The sequence below is a fragment of the Hordeum vulgare genome, chromosome 5H (genome assembly GCF_904849725.1).
Source record: "Hordeum vulgare subsp. vulgare chromosome 5H, MorexV3_pseudomolecules_assembly, whole genome shotgun sequence".
Classification (NCBI taxonomy): domain Eukaryota; kingdom Viridiplantae; phylum Streptophyta; class Magnoliopsida; order Poales; family Poaceae; genus Hordeum; species Hordeum vulgare.
Genome location: NC_058522.1, coordinates 478126843 through 478144147, shown reverse-complemented (window position 1 = coordinate 478144147; position 17305 = coordinate 478126843). Strand labels below are relative to the sequence as shown.

Here is a 17305-nt window from a genome sequence, read left to right as displayed (position 1 = left end):
GTGCAGAGGCCGAAGGTTTAACCTCCTTCTCTAAAAAAAAGAAAAAAAACATCGAAAATCATTGAATTTTATGTTCGAATTATGCATTCTGAATTACTTTTAAGTTTGAAGTATGTATTTTTCTCTTTGAATATTTTTTTGCGTGTTACATGTTGTTATGTGTATTCATACCGTCCAATGATCGACATGTATGTGTTTGAGGTTATGAAAATGTGGATGCGGTTGTAGGGGTGGACCTATAGGGGATGGCCGACTCTTGTTTACGCGAGCACGCTTGCGTTCATGTAGGGTGGGGTGGGGTGGGGTTATGTTTGTCTAGTCCAACTAAAGATGCTCTTACCTAGCTGGTCAAAAATGATATTCATTTTTGTGTCTTGATTGTGGAGGATAGATGGTTCCCTTCAAACTCTTTTACCAAATATTGCTAAGAAAAAATAGACCTTTCATGAAGTTAAGCTTGGATGATGAATTTGGCTCATAGAACTGACCGACCTCACAATAATTTTTGAAGCCTCACTAAATTTATGATAAAACAAAATATGCTCATGCGTGACTTATTTGATATCATGGATATGGTTTCACAAAATTACATGCTAAAAAGATTATCCATGGTCATGCATTAATTCAACCATAAGTACTTCACACACAATATCTATTCACCGGGCTCACTTCTGTTCGTCCGTACACTATACTAGCACCATGAGATCTTTGAACGCTACTGGCTATTTTCACTCGCAAAGGTTTGTGTTTTCTCTTTTTAAAGCTCAATTTCTCTCACAAAGGTGGAAGTGCTTGGATAGGTCGCAGGTTTATGAGTTTGGTGTGTAATTTAGTTGCAAAATTATCTGATTTCTTGATTGACCATAAACCAGGAGCGTAGCTTTGTATGTGATTTTCATAACAAAGGGAAATATTGATGTTTAAGGAACTTAAGCTTACCGTGGATCCCATCAGAATTTTAGCTCAAACCCCATCAACAAAACAATAACATTCCATCCGCTCATTACTATAAGATTTTTTTGAATATTTTTACATGGACTACATAGGACCTAAAGTAAATGAACAAACACACTAAAACGTGTGTACGTACATCCGGCTCAGAAAAAAGTCAGAATATCTTATACACTAGTGAACAGAGAGTGTACTTCATACGTACAACCAAGTCTTACATGTTAAGTGAAGAAAACAAGCCTTAACATCTTGGTGTACAGTGCTAAATACCGAAAATAGTTTTGGAGCGTTGAACAATGCCTTTGGGGGGTGTGGGCGGCACATTGGAGTGGCCACAAGGAAGTCCGCACAGCGAGCGGAAGCAGAGGATCCGAGGAAATACACGCGCCGAGGAGGTCCCGTGTTCGTTTGCCCTGTCCCTCCCTCCCCTTCCCTCGAGTTTCCTTCCTTTCCATTTCCCCCCATTTCCATTCGCCAATAAATAATTTCCACACGAGGAAACGGAATCTCGGGCAGAACCTGCGAATTTCCCCTTCCCCCGTCTCCAATCATCTCCCTCCTCTCGCCCATTCTTCTCCGAGTCCGCCCCCTCCCCCATCTAATCCGCCGCTCCATCCAACCAGCCAGCCAATCCTCGCCGCAATTCGCCGTTGCCGACGGCGGCGGCCCGCGGCCAAGCGAGGACTGCCGGTGCTGCGGCGGGGCGTGGGTTGGTTCCTCCCTCCTCCTCTTCCTCCTCTCTCCGGTAAGGAAACCCTAGATTGGTCCAGTGGGTTGTTCGTTCGTTCCGCTCCTGCCGATTTGCTTGCTAATCCGTCTTTCCCATGGCCCGGTTAGATTTTATCTTCTTCGGCTCGCGGTGCTGATCCTTAGCTGAAGCCTCAGGCGCGGCGCGGCTTGTCTACCAAAAAAATGGCGGCGGGAAGGCTGTTTCCATGATGATTCCATCCCTCGGTGGGACCAGGAGGGGTTGGGTGGATTGGGTGTGATCGGGACTGCCGACGCCATATCATCAGCAGCTCTCATGGATCAGCTTGCTTTGCTCGCGACGGAGTTCGGGGATTCGTCCGACTTCGAGGTCGACGGCATCAACGAGAACGATGTCAGCGACGAGGAGATTGAGCCGGAGGAGCTGGCCCGGCGGATGTGGAAGGACAGGGTCAGGCTCAGGAGGATCAAGGAGAGGGAGCAGAGGCTCGCCCTGCAGCAGGCCGAGCTGGAGAAGTCCAAGCCCAAGCAGATATCTGACCAGGCCATGCGCAAGAAGATGGCCAGGGCGCAGGACGGGATCCTCAAGTACATGCTCAAGCTCATGGAGGTGTGCAATGCCCGTGGCTTTGTGTACGGGATCATCCCGGAGAAAGGGAAGCCTGTGAGCGGCGCCTCGGATAACATTAGAGCCTGGTGGAAGGAGAAGGTCAAGTTTGATAAGAATGGTCCGGCGGCGATTGCCAAGTACGAGGCCGAGCACCTGGTGGATGCTAATGCTCAGAGTAGCGCCGTCAAGAACGAGCACAGCTTGATGGATCTCCAGGACGCCACTTTGGGCTCACTGCTTTCGTCATTGATGCAGCACTGTAATCCACCGCAGCGCAAGTACCCCCTGGAGAAGGGCACTCCGCCCCCATGGTGGCCTGCAGGGAATGAAGAGTGGTGGGCTGCCTTGGGCCTTCCAAGGGGACAGTTTGCTCCTTACAAAAAACCTCATGATCTTAAGAAGGTTTGGAAGGTCGGTGTGCTTACATGTGTTATTAAGCACATGTCCCCCAACTTTGATAAGATCAGAAACCATGTTCGCAAATCCAAAATCTTGCAGGATAAAATGACTGCAAAGGAGAGCCTGATTTGGTTGGGAGTCCTACAGAGAGAAGAAAGGCTTGTGCTCGGCATTGACAATGGTGTCTCAGAGATTACTCACCACAGTGCTCCAGAGGACAGAAATAGAGCTATGATCGCACACAGCAGCAGTAACGAGTATGATGTCGATGGTTTTGAGGAGGCTCCTCTTTCAACATCATCTAAAGATGATGAGCAAGGTCTTTCTCCAGCTGCACAATCCAGCGAGGAGCATGTCTCCAGAAGTGGCAGAGAAAGGGCGAACACTAAACATGTTTATCAGGCTGTTCTTCTTAAGGAAGGAACAAAAAAACAACCACCAAAGAGAAAAAGAGCACGTCACAGTTCTGTTGCTGTTGAGCAAGAGGTACAAAGGACTGATGATGCACCAGAAAATCTGATTCCCGATATGAACCGACTGGACCAAGTAGAAATTCCTGGCATGGCTAACCAGATTACAAGCTTCAATCAGATGGCTGTTACAAGTGAAGCTTTACAACACAGAGGAAATGCTCAAGGGCATGTTTATCTTCCTGGGGCTGGGGTTAATAGCTTTGATAATGCCCAACCTGTGGATGCTACTCCTGTAAGCATATACATGGGCGATCAGCATGTACGTTATGGAAGTAGTGATGATGCCAGGTCCAAGTCTGGAAATCCCTTTCCACTGCATGCTGATTCTGGTTTTAATAGTTTTCCAAGTAGCTATCAGACTTTACCTCCGAAACAATCACTACCATTACCTATGATGGATCATCATGTGGTTCCCATGGGTATCAGGGCAGCAGCTGACAACAGTCCTTATGGTGATCATGTGATTGGTGGTGGAAATTCGACTTCTGTCCCTGGAGATATGCAACACCTCGTAGATTTTCCATTCTACGGTGAGCAAGATAAGTTTGTTGGCAGTTCCTTTGAGGGGTTGCCTTTGGACTATATCAGTATGAGCAGCCCGATCCCAGATATCGATGATTTGCTGCTGCATGATGATGATTTAATGGAATACCTGGGAACATAACATAGGTAATTTCATCACATATCCGTTTCTTCGCTCTTTCTCCCTCTTTGAACTGCAGCATGATCATGACTTGCTACTGCTGCGTGATGATGATTTTCCTTTTGGTTGTCAGGTTAGGAAGGGCTCTTATGCTTTCTGTTTGGTCATCCATTTTGTGTCACCAGGATTACCAGACTAACTTGAGTATGGAGGACTAAACTTCTCATTCTGCTCCCATACCTGTTGATACCATCTGTAGCATGCTCAACGATACTTGACTTGCATTCTTTTGAAAAATATTGTCAATGATGACCGGATTGTAAACCGGAAAGGTGTACATGCCTACAGGGTTTAAGTTTGGAATAGTTAATTTTCCCAGGGAAGATATATAGTGAAGAAAGGATAGTTCTTTGTAATTTTGGAATCTTTGAGATATGAATGCCATGCTCTCCTGCATGTTCTCATCCCCTACCCTTTCGCTTTCTACAGAAACATTGATTATTCAACATTGTAGATGCAATCAAGAATAAAATATTCATCAGTTGAGGAGATCCCTCTGTCTTTTATCTTTCTACGCAGCAAAATCATGTTCATTACTGTGTCATTAGTTGATGGTAGTTACACAGTGGAACCTTTGTTTCTTGCAAAAAAACAAACAAACAGCGAAACCTTTGTTGTACAGTACTACAATTTTGAAAACGGCTAGTGTTGTAGATAAAATTTCGGAGATATGCGACATTGGTGGTTTACTAAACTATGAGCGATAGCCGACTGTATCACCAGCCTTCCTGATGAATTGTTGTTTGGTATACGCGTAGTACGTGATTATGGGACTTATATGGCTGAGATAAGGATAACCTAGGAGTCTGTATTATAGATAGGCTGTTGTTACTCACCTTCTGGTACTTAATGGCATAGATTCTATAACCTAGTAGTCTGAACTGATGCTCTTTTATTGATGTGCAATCGACCAATCGTTCGGGTTTTAAATTTATCGCTGTTGATTGTCATAGTATATTTCTCTAGTACATGCGGATGAAGTTTTCCTGTATGTTTACACTGTCGAACATGCTCTGCCTAAGTTCCATTAAGCATGTGGATATCTTGCTTCTTGCGATGATTTATTTATTTCGATGCCATTGTGCTAGTCCTAGCTAATTATTTGAGTATATTCCTGAATGAAACGTAGAAATATGCTCTAGTGCAGTTTCCTTTTTTAAGGAACCACGCATCTCGGATTCCTTGTGTCGTTCAACTCCGCTTTGATACTGGTCCGTACCATCTGTGCTTATTTTGTAAATTCCTTGACCATTGTTGCCACAGCTCTAGCAGTGGCAACAATACAACAACAACAACTAGCCACTGCTAGAGCTGTGATGCACATAATTTATTTGTAAGTTTCCTGAAATTTGGTGTCGTTGATAGAGCTGTGATGCATATCTGTATGGCTGTATGCATGCCTGATGCCTGCAAGGTGTAGCTATGTGCCCCAGCTGTTCTTCCAAAGTTATGTGCTGTCTGTTTACGATATACTACTTTCCTATGCTATAGCACCATTTCCTATATCCAATCTAACACGAGTGGAAGGTCAAAACATCGCAGAATTAGTAGTATTTTTTGGACTAATTACTAGTCCAAAATTTTTGTTAATGCCAAAAACACTAATTAATTTTGTAATGCCAATTGGGTAACAGAAATTTCTCCACTGCAATATGAGTTGTGATTGAAGGAAAAAGGTGATGTATCCAGTTCATTCAGTGGAAATTTCTGGGGTGCACTGAAGTTATTGGCTACTGAAAAATGAGTGGCTAAACTGACGGGCAGTAACAAAACCACCATAGCATCACTGTCTGGCACTAATGTTGTCTGGTAACATTATCGACGACTGACAATGAAGCTGACCCTTCTAGTTGTATGCCATATAGTGGAAGTGATAAATCTAGCCATCTCAAGCATCCATATCATCAAAAGGACAAAAACAGACAAGTAAAAACAAAGTAGCAGTTGTCATTGGAATTACTAGTTTACTATGGTGGTAGTATATGCGAGCAAGGCAGTAACTTTTTACTAATACAGTAGCATATTTCCCACGTATTAGTGCATCGTCCCGATTGCCTGACTAGATTAGACAATATTATTTTCGTATGCTGTATATTTGACCCTTTCAAATGTTTCTTAGCTTTGCGTCCAGCTTCCACCATTATAATTTATAATTTGTTGCTCAATTGAGTGAGTCGTATGCTTTTTTCTTCTTGAAGTTTGAGAATGTCTGGATACCTCGCTTCTGTATAGTCTTAGTCAAGTCTGTTGCATTGAAATAGTCTTAGTCAAGTCTGTTGCACTGAAATAGTCTTAGTCAAGTCTGTTGCACTGAACACTATTTTTGTTTGTGGTGTAGGACTACACATAATTTAATAATAACCCTCAGAATCCGACCAGATTACGCTCCAGTTCTGAATATGTTAGTCCAAAGCTAAGAAAAGGCTGTTAACAATTTTGATTGTGGCATGGACTAAAATAAGCTAAGCATTTAAGTACAGGGTAGGTGTTTGCGATCAAAATGACCTTTATAAATATTTGGCTAAGAAATGTTAGGATATGTACTCCCTCCGTCCCAAAATAAGTGTCTTAAACTTAGTATAACTTTGTGCTAGCTCTAGTATAAAGTTGAGACGGTTATTTTAAGACGGAGGGAATAGTAGTTATCTGAAAAGAATGCAGGATCAGTCTGCAACTGTCAATTGTTAATCAGTTGGTATCCTATATTGTTAAGGGCCTGTTTGAAGTCCCTCTGCTCCTCGACTCTGCTCCCGAAGCAGCCGGAGCCGCACTTAAAAATCTGCCGTACTTAAAATCATGGAGCGGGCAAACAGGTACTCCGCAGATCCTTGTATTTCGCGGAGCGGGTGCCGAACAGGCCCTAAGGGAAGTAAACAAACATGATGCTCCTTTTACTACTGAAGTTTTGTAACCACTGTAAACAAACATGATGCTCCTTTTACTACTGAAGTTTTGTAACCACTGTAACGTCCAATTCAAACTGCCAAGACCCACTTCTGATGCCGACTTCCAGAGTAGTTAATTTCCTTGACCGAGTTCTTGGCCTTTTTTTTTTCTGCTTAACACTAAAGGTTAGAGATCAAGTCAAGCAATGGGTCTGATTGTTACTCCTTTTAAAATTCGATCGATCCGGTGAAGGATGTTAAGGTTGACATGCGAGGCAGTGTGTTTGTCTGCTGTGCATACTTTGAGGTAATCAGGTCTTGTGAGCCTTTGTTGTTTGTGTCGAGGTCAACAACCTTCTTACATTTACAAATTCCGTTTGTGTCGAGGTCAACAACCTTCTTACATTTACAAATTCTGTGATCCGCCTGTCAATTCATCGGATCTGTTTAGAATACACACATCTCACTGTCGAGGAGCAGGTTTGCGATTGCAAATGTTACTCCCTCTGTCCCATGACATAAGAACGTTGTGTCAAAAACGCTTTTATATTATGGGACGGTGGGAGCATTTGATTGTCAGCTTGGTTCAATTGTCTATGAGCTTGGTGCTGTGCTGATTGTCAGCTTGGTCTGAGAGCATTGTGATCTGCGATGATCAGCTCGATTCGGTTGTTTATGAGCTTCGTGCTGTTGCCGCTTATTTTGTTTTCCTCTTCTTGCGCGTTAAAGATACTACAAGATTCACTATCTCTTACCCCTGGGAGTCATTGTTCTGGGCTTCTTGTGCACACAGTGTCAGGAGCCAACAATTGTGGGGTCCCCAAGAATCCTAATCCCTTTGCAGCGGCAGCAGCTGCAGCCTGCAGCTGCATGACATGGCAGGCCTGCATACCCGCTCTGGAGAATCAAGTGGCCAGGATTCAGAGCGACTACTGTGACTGGGTCAGTGAAAAGCTCTGGTGAGCAGTACTAGAATATCAACATGTGAAACCGGTCTCAGTTTGACATCTACCGCCTTTTAGCTGTACATGCATGCACATCAGGTTGACCCAAGGATGTGGAGTAGAGAAGCCTGTTTGGATACTCTAACTCAGTTGGATGTGGAGTAGAAAAGCCTGTTTGGATACTCAAACTCAGTTAGAGGTTAAAGTGATTTTAACCTTAAACTAATTCTAATTAAAGAGGTGTTTGAATGGCAGGGTTAAATTATTAATAAATATACTTTTTTCAATTATTTGGCTCCTCTAACCAGAATTTGGTGTGGTGAAGATAGAGAGAAAAGTAACTTTTTCTTGATTTTATCTAACTCTAACCCAAATAAGCACCTCTTCATCGGGTTAGTTTTTTTTGAATGGGTTAGATGCATCTAACCAAAACTAATCCTTCTGTTTGAATGTTTTTGGGTTAGTTGAGTAGAGTAGAGGCCAGAGGAACAACACAATAAGTAGAACTGTAGTACGGGAGAAGCTAGTGTCAAATCCCCTCTCTCTCTCTCTCTCTCTCTCTTTTTTGAACAAGGAAAGGCGTCCACCGCGCCCAAATTTCTTTCAACTCAATCTTGTACATTGAGGTTAGAAAGAAAAATTCTCTCATCCAGGGCCTTCCGTTGAGACAAGGGATCTCTGCTCATATCGCGCAATGATGCTATAGTATATTGGCAGTTTGGCACCTACAGCACTATACACCATCACCATTCATGCATGGTCTTTTGTTTTGTTTGGGCAGCCAGGCCAAGGCTTCGCTTCTTTTCATCTTGCACCAGCGCCTGTGAATTCTACTGCTCTACTATCCATTGGGACCGTTTCATCTGTTTTTATTTTCGAATCAGACAGAGAGAGCATCATTGCTTGCAACACTGTTCTTACTCTGAATTCTGGAATGCAATGAACACAAGTACTCCCTCCGTCTCATAATATAATATGAGACGGAGGAAGTAGATAATATTCTCATTTTGTACTGGAGTAGTAAACAGGCGAAATTCGTGCTCCCTGGACTAGCATCAGGCAACATATTTTGACGGCTAGCGTCTATGATCTGGGTCACATGGATGGATGCATGCATGCATTTTGCAAATGCGTTTGTGGTCGCAGCAGGAACGGGACTGAAGTCTCCGGCTGACATGGGCAGGAACGATGGATTCAAGGCCTCCAAGGAGAGGAGAGGACCATCTCTTGTGCACCACACGGAGAATCGCTTATAAAATATACTAGCACTAGCACTAGCACTAGCAGCAAACAAGGGCTAGCATCTCGAGATCGCCAGTGCCAAGGAGTCTAAATTCCTCACAGAAATTGACTCGGCTCTGCGATCCCGATCGCTCCCTGCCAAGCGCTAATAATTAGGCGCAGGTCCACAACACAAAAGTGAATGTAACGGCGGCCTGGTTTCATCTCATCGGACGTTAGAAAAATGGAGATAGAGTTCTTGTCTTGTGTTTTGTACCAGCGGCGACGAGGAGGGTCGATAGAAAGCATCTACGGTCGGACATTTCAAATATGATTCTCTAAACGCTCGCGGATGCGCCTGTTCAACGGCCGGCCGTATCTTATATTTGTCCGTTCGCACAATCATATTTTTTTTCGTATGTCTAGTCAAGAAAAGAATAATAATAATAAAAATAATCCGTGTAAAGTCGCGTCTTATGTGACGGACTGACCGGACGCGTTCACAAGCCCTTACATCATTCTTATATTTGAGATGGATATGAGAGTTTACGGACAAACCGAACGTATAAGGATGATATGAGAGATTCGGTTGAGTCACTTTTTTCATTGTGTCTTTTATCGAACGCGTTTGTGGACGTATACGGGTACGGCTGTAGATGATCTGAGGTGCATGGAGGGACATGAATTCAGAATAAGGTTGCGTCCACGTAACTACGTTGGTCTCCAACCTGCTAGCAGACTGATGGTTTCGTGGGGTGGGCGGTGTACGTGCCTCGAGAGAGGCACCAAGGCAGGGGAGAGCATTCACAAACCTTCTTCCCTTGTGGGCCGCCGAGAATCTCAGATTTGGAGCGTGGAGTGGACAGCCTCCCACGCGGGAGGGAGGGAGGGAGGGGCGGTTCTCCTCGTCGCCGCCCGGGCGAGCTCGGTCAAGCGGGAATGCACACCCCAACCATTTCACATGTGACGACCATGCACGTCAAGTCCTTCCCTTGACGTACGTCCCTGCCTTTTACTCACTCCTTGTGGTACTATATTGTTTTTTGAATATGGCCATGTCATCCTGACTAGCCTTTCCTGCAACGTTTTCTTTGCCTTGTAACGCTAGAACAAATATGAACTTGGGCCAAAATCCAAAACGAGCAATCTAGCACCACCATGTGTAACCTTGTTAGATTCATTTCGCAATAATATGCCCACGTCCTCGCCCGGTTGCCCGGGTGCATACCGGTTATCTTCAATTCTAAGCGTTCGAGATGAAACCTAGAAAATGGAGACGGATCATTCCATCTATTGGTCATGAAGACCTTTGAAAATATTTTTAATACAAATAATAATGTACAGACTGAGCTCGATATGCTTTTATTGGCTTCCATAGAAATTGTTTTGAGTAGCATTAATATTTTTCCTGATATTCACACCAGATGACATGCAAAAATAAAAAGCTTGTCCAAAGTTTACTCGAAACAACCCAAACCAACCAAACGGAAAGAGAGGCAACACGATACAGGTGGCACTTCATCTAAGAGTTGCGTGGTTTATAACGGGATCTACCCCTATATGAGGACATAGGTACTTTGGTAAGCGCTCGACTTTTGGCATTGTCACAAAGACCACAAATTGCAACACAAGATATGCATGCAACCTAAGATGATCCTTGTAAGGCTAAATAAATACTCATGGGCGGCCGGTAGCGGACTAGTACCGTGAGGGATAGGTGGAAAGAACCCCCGAATGGGCAGTAAAAATAGAACGTGAAATATACACCGGTTCATTATATAATGTTGGAACAAATATTAAACCCGACTAAATATAAAGTAGGGAGGAATATAGCACCATAAATAGCTTCACCGAATTCCTTTCACATTACAATGCATGTCCCAATCCTCTCGCACAAGTGGGGGTCACTTCTCCTCTCCTCCTCTCTTCCTTCTCTCTTCCTCCCCCTCCTCCCTTGAGAGTCTTATTCGTTTCTCTGACTCCCCTCTCTTTCTCCTCCAGCCGCGCCTCCGTGTGGAGTGGGGATGAGAGGGGAGGTCGTCTGCTCCTGTCCATAGTAGTAGTAGATGTAGGCTTGTTGTTTTAGTAGTGTTCGGCCTTGTGTCGTGGTTTTGCGTCATGTCGTTGGGGAGCTGGTCACCAGAACTTGTCAGCAACATCTGGTGACTGTCATCGTGCCCTTTTGAACAACCTCCATGGTAGAGGATTAAGGAAGGTGCCAGATCTGGTGAGTTCCCCCATAATAAGATCGATGTGGCATTGGGACAAGCCTTTCTGGTGATTCTCTCGCTTCCTCCTGTCTGTCGCCGTGTGGGAAGAGATATTGAGACGGGATCCCAGGGTGGTTTGCTCCGTTGGTGTTTTGTCTCGTCGGATCCTAGCTTCCGTCGAGGATAGTGTCGGCCCCTGATTAAGAAAAGGGCTTCTTGTGCGAGATTGGAGTCAACCAATGGGGATCCCGAGCATAGTCAATAGTGGATACGGAGAACACTAGTAGAAAAAGGGTCTTTCGGCCGAGGGCCGAAAGACCATTAGTCCCGGTTCAAACGAAAACCGGGACCAATGCCAGGCATTGGTCCCGGTTCGGTTTGCCGGGGCATTGGTCCCGGTTCGGTTCACCTCATTAGTCCCGGTTCGGGGCAAAACCCGGGACTAAAGATCCAGCGACTGCCACGTGCTGTGCCGCGGAGCATTAGTCCCAGTTTGTGGCAAGAACCGGGACTAAAGGGTAGGCTATTAGTGTCGGTTTTAAACAAAAACCGTGACTAAAGTGTTGCCTATATAAACCCTCGCCCCTCCCACCCTCTCCTTTGTTTTTTGGCTGTTGAGGTGTGCCATGCGATGCTCTTGCCACTCTAGTTCATGCACATGAGGTGTTCGATGAAATGCCCGAGCCACACTACTTAAGCTTTCTCCTCTCCAAGCTCGACCTCCAAGCTCCATTTTCCTCAATACTTGTCTAGGTTTGGCCGTGCACCAACTGCACAAGTGTTTTAAAAGGTTAGCTACTTCATCCTTTGTAACACCCTGATTTTTCAAACCGTTTCTTTTTAAAATATTTTTGAAGATCACTTGCAATTTGGTGGATTTTCAAATTCTCAAAGCAAGTTGGATTATGAAATCTCTGTTTTCTTGTCTCAAACAACCCAAAACCATTTGCTTCTTACTAAAAGCTTTCTGAGATTTATTTGCAATATTTTATTCTATTAATTAATTCTCTTTTTCTATTTTGGGAATCATGCCATCACTATGGGTCGTGAAGCAACCTATAGTTTGGATGAGCTTTAAGACCCAAAACTTTTGCAACATCTTCTCAATGCCATAGGATTTCAAAATATTAAAAAATATTTCTTTGTCCAATGGATAATTATGGCCAGAATAATTATTTATTATCTGACCAGAATTATCCCTTTGTGAAGCAACCCTATGATTCCTGTTTTGAAAAATTCCAAATAAATTCCTGTAGTTACTAGGGACCATATATGGTTCCAATATGTAAAAACATCCCATGGCCCAATACAAATTTTGAGCAAAAACACTCTGCTAAGTTTCTGCTAAAACAAGACCTTTGTGAAGGAAGTGCTAGCTAGGAGTGCACAATGGAGCTACAAATTTTTGGGCATGTGTGCACTACCAAATGATACTTCACCACCAAAAGACACTGGTAGCAAAGCTTGCAATTGAGTGCTAGGAGCTCATTTGTGTTCTGGACCAGAAAGGTGGTTTTCAAAGGAACTATATTTATTTGATATTCAAACCTTGCCAATTTTTGCCAGTTTGGAGTCTTTTCTATGCTGATTCCACTAGACATCTTATCTCTCTCTAATCCGAACCCCGTTGAGCTCTATATCAACCCATAGTCTGCTGGCAGAACGTGTTGATGATGTTCCTAGTCGCAGCAGAGCTTGTATGTTCAAGCAATAAGTGGATGGTGACTGATGGAAGGCTGGTCGACGCAACAGACAAGGTTTCAAGGCTTGCGTGGCATCAGGGTGGCCGCAACCGTGGTGATCATGGTGCTCGCATGCCACAGAGCGCGCTCTACACAGCTCCAGTGACAGCCGAGCCGCCCCGAGCCGTCAATCGCTGCCCCCTTGTCCTAAGCACTGACGAGGTCCCTGGTAGCCGCGTGGCACCTCTTGAACCCTCTGGTTCGCCGGAGAAGGCCGCTGGCGCTCCCGGCCAAGCTCCGCCACGGGCAACATAGTGGGCTTCGGCCACTGTGGTCGTCCGCAAGCCATTAATGGTTCTGGACCCATCGCGTCGCTCCCCTGACCTCCTCCATCACCTCACCCCCACGTCGCGAGAACGAGCTCGCCGTCCTTGCTCCAGTGGCAAGCCTGAGCCTCGTCGCTTCGGGAGATCTTGGCAACGCTCGTCGCTGGCCTATATAAGGCGCTGCCCGAACCCCTCCTAGCTCTCACCCCTCTCCTCCACCTCTATATTAGCCCTAGAGACCCCCAGCAAGAGCCGGGAGCTCGTCTCCCTCAGCTCCGGCGACAAGCTCCGCCACCGAATCCCCTCTGTTGCCAGCCTCCTCCGCCCTTCCCCAGTCTAATCCAAGGCCACCAGTGTGTTCCCTTGGTCCCTCTGGTGCTCCTCGAGCCATCGGTGAGTCGAATCCCTGCCAGAACCGTTGTCGTCGACGACCACCATAGCCTCCACCCGTCGGAGAAGAAGGGGTGACGTTGTCCGTCCACCTCCGGAGGAGCTACGGGTACAGGGATAATCGCCTCGAGCACCCGATCCATTCCAATCATCTCCCAGCCTCGCCGCCGTCTCTATCGCCGGTGAGCCGCCCTCCTCTATTCCCCCTCCTCTCTCTCTGTTTTAAAAGGGCAGGCCCCACCTGCCAGTGGCTGCGGCCTGCGGCCGAAGCGTTAAGTGGAGGCGCCCCTCCACTTTACGCCTTCGACGTGGCCCCTCTCAGGAATTCTATTTCTTTTATTTATTTCAAATTCAAACAGAAACTTTGACCATTTAAATCTTTTTATTTACAAGTCCAAACCACTTGATTCTTTTTGCATTAAGTTGGTATTGGAATTCTTTACAATCTGGTAAATTTTGGTATTTTTCCCACACTCATAGAATTTCTGGTTAATAAAAAGGTATTTAATGCTTTTCCTTTTCTTTTGCTATTTCAAACACATTTTTCAGAGGGAAACTTTGAAAACCAAGAGTGTTTGAACAACCCCACTGATCAAGGCAAGCCATCATATCCATGTGATGTAGTTTTGCATAGCATAGCTCACATCTTCATGCATTATACTTGCTTAACTTGCTAAGAAAATAATGATTTAATAAACAATCATATAGAGATATATGCCTATGGTTATGAGTCACTATGGTTACTATGATATGGTGGATGATCATGAGTCATCTGACCGGGCATAATCGTACAACCACCTCTTGCCGGTATGGGAAGGCCGTGACTTGGGCTGTCCGCGTGAGCTCTCACCGATATGCCCCAAAGAGGGAGGGTTATGCACGCGTGCCACCTTGGCCCGGTGGGCGGTGATAACTCTGTGAGCCCAGTTAAGTTGAGTTGGGCCCGTCCCCGTTTGGGACAGTTTTGTTTGGCCACGACGGTGGCAGGTGTCATGAGGACACAGGTGTCATGAGGACACAGGGCCACCCAGGGCAGGACTCCGGAAGGGAGTGGTTGTCGGGGATATGATGAGAGAGAGTCACGGGTAAGGAAAGTTGTGTTGGAGCAATGCTGGTCCACCCGAATGGGATCACGAGGTCAGTGCTCCAGAGTGTGGGTAAAGTGTGCAACCTCTGCAGAGTGTCAAACCTATTCGAATAGCCGTGTCCACGGTAATGGAGAGCCCGACCAGACCTCTCTAGATGGTCAACCGTGTGGATGTTAGTAATGATGGAAGAACTCTCCAGTTGAGTAGAGATGCTGATAAGCATTCCGGTGGTTGTGAGACAACCCCGGATATGAGTAAGTGGATGTTATAAAGCTAAGTGGTATTATTCTTAATTTGTTTCCATGCTATTGTTTGCTGCATTGCTTGGTTATTATGAGCTTGCGAGTACATTCCAAGTACTCACCTGGCGTATCATGCTGGATGCAGGAGAAGCCGAGGATGGAGGTCGTGATGATGCGTACTAGGAAGTGTCCACAACAGTGTCCCTGTGTATGGAGTTGCCGCTATGTTCTGCTACGTCGTAGAAGTACTTAGTAATTTCGAGGCCCCGCTATGTCTCATAAATAATGTAGATACTGTGTTGCACCATGGGTGCCTTTGGCCTCGCTATCCTTGTAAGATATGTATTTGTAACCTTATGTTATCAATAAAGTCAGTTCAGTTCTGTGCCGACTTGTTGACTGTTTCCAGAAGACATGATCTCTAGTTTGGAAACACCGTTAATCCGATTCGTTGAATCGGGGTGCCACAACGCTTGGTATCACAGCCACGCTAGCTGTAGGACACCCTAGTCACCGCGTTAGCACAACGAGTAGTACAAGGTCGTGTGTATGCATTTGCTTGTTGCATTTGGATGCTGCATTTGATTGTTATATGGCATGCATCATGACTCATTGTTTTACTAACCTTTGGCTTGGTGAGTGTAGATGGCACCGGTTCCGTATCATTTCCAGTATGAGCGTGCACCATCCTCCTTCCCATCACTGCTGCGGAACGTCTGGTTTCGACTGTACCCGCATGGCGAGGAACCAGTGTACCAGGTGTTTCGAGAGCAGCTTGCCGAGTCCGTGTACGAGTTCCATGCTCAGGCTTACCTGGTTGTCAGCTCGGATATTGGCAGCTATTCTCGCTGTACTAAGGGCAGAACGACTTCTACTCCAGAGATGGCAATCCACTTTGCTACGGTGGAGGCTCTCACCAACTTGCGCTACCACTAGGTGGAGATGCAGACTCATCCATGTTTCTTCCATTACCCCACCTTGTCGCCTTCGATAGGGCGAGTCATTTTTGCTCCTGTAGACCCGACATGTGACCGTGCGACTGCTGTGCTGTCTCGCTATGTGAGCGCCAGCTATCATACGATCGTGTACCTGGCAGAGGAGCTATCCCGTCTTCGGGCGACACTTGTCATTGCAACTGCAGTGCCACCCTCACCCGAGTCTTCTGTTCCACCCTCAGATGCACCACCAGTTCTACCACCACCTGGATTTGAGATCCCAGTTAGTTCTTCAGCACCGCCAAGCACTTCGTCTGGCAGTCGCCGTGAGACTCATTCTGAGTGGGCCTCACTCCTTGCCACCCCTGCTACCCCGATGCTGAGGCGTCGTGCTCCTTCGGAAGCAGGACCGTCTCGTCAGCGTCGCCGCATAGCCTTTGCTCCGAAGATTGAGGTCAACATCATCAGTTCAGACTCTCACTCAGGATCAGACGGCGAGGAGTCGGAGGTCTTCCAGTGTTCGTGCCATCCGCGCCACTAGAGCCGAGGTTGGAGTTGTTGAGCATGCATCTTTGCATATGTCAACTGCTGTGTGAGTAGTCTAGTCGTTATATGTTCCCCCTACTAGCTTGCCAAGAGTGATGTTAATTTGCCTTGTATAATTATGTTCTTTGCTTATTCGCCTTTCCATGATAATTTCTTTGGTGTTTTATGACCAAGATTTTCCCTTATGGATGTTGCTCATCGATTCGGTACTTTGCAATGGGAACAATAATTTAGGATGAAAGGGAGCTGTATCCAAGGTAACGATGGAACCCCCATCCGTCGGTCCGCCAGGCAGGCAGGTCAACCACCAGAAGACCTGCCACCTCCACCACCCCAGGCACCAAATATTGAGCAGATCATGAGAATGTTTGAGGAAAAGAGGAATCAGGATCTCATGGAATTCCCGAGAAGCATGCAAGCTATGGTAGGCCAGAATAACCACAACGGGGCACGATCCAGGTTGTCAGATTTTCAGCGTACTAAGCCTCCGAATTTTGGCCAAGCTGCGGATCTGATTGAAGCCGACGACTGGATAAGGACTATGGAGAAGAAGCTAGACATAGCCCGTTGTGAGGAAGCAAACAAGGTTCCCTTTGCCACTCACTACCTAGAAGGGCGAGCAACTATATGGTGGGATAATACTAAGGTAACATGGCCCCGTGGAGAAGAGATTACATGGGAAAGATTCAAGGAAGCATTCCGCAAATATCACATTCCTACAGGTATTATGAAGGTGAAGCAAAGAGAATTCCTTGCTCTTACACAAGGAAACATGACGGTAGCCGAGTATTTGAACAAGTTTAACAATCTGGCACGATACTCGACCCATGATGTACCCACTGAGGAAAGGAAGGTTGATCGCTTCCTAGGCGGTCTAAACCATGCCCTCCGTTGTCAGCTTTGTATGCTGGACTTTCCAGACTTCTAGACGCTGGTAAACAAAGCCTTCATAGCTGAACGAGAGCTTAAGACTGGATACGATGACCACAAGA

At 45.8% G+C, this 17305-nt stretch overlaps 1 protein-coding gene across 1 annotated transcript; it reads left to right on the top strand.

The window, feature by feature from the left end:
* The first annotated feature begins 1392 nt into the window (after positions 1-1392).
* Positions 1393-4333, top strand: LOC123399396 (ETHYLENE INSENSITIVE 3-like 3 protein). Its single transcript, XM_045093812.1, has 3 exons — positions 1393-1696; positions 1789-3810; positions 3918-4333. Exon 2 carries the CDS (start codon positions 1976-1978, stop codon positions 3803-3805), a length of 1830 nt encoding a protein of 609 aa, XP_044949747.1. The 5' UTR covers positions 1393-1696; positions 1789-1975; the 3' UTR covers positions 3806-3810; positions 3918-4333.
* Positions 4334-17305: the final 12972 nt, after the last annotated feature.

Excerpts from the sequence above, each read along its gene's own strand:
- LOC123399396 (XM_045093812.1), top strand. The coding sequence starts at position 1,976 with ATGGATCAGCTTGCTTTGCTCGCGACGGAGTTCGGGGATTCGTCCGAC.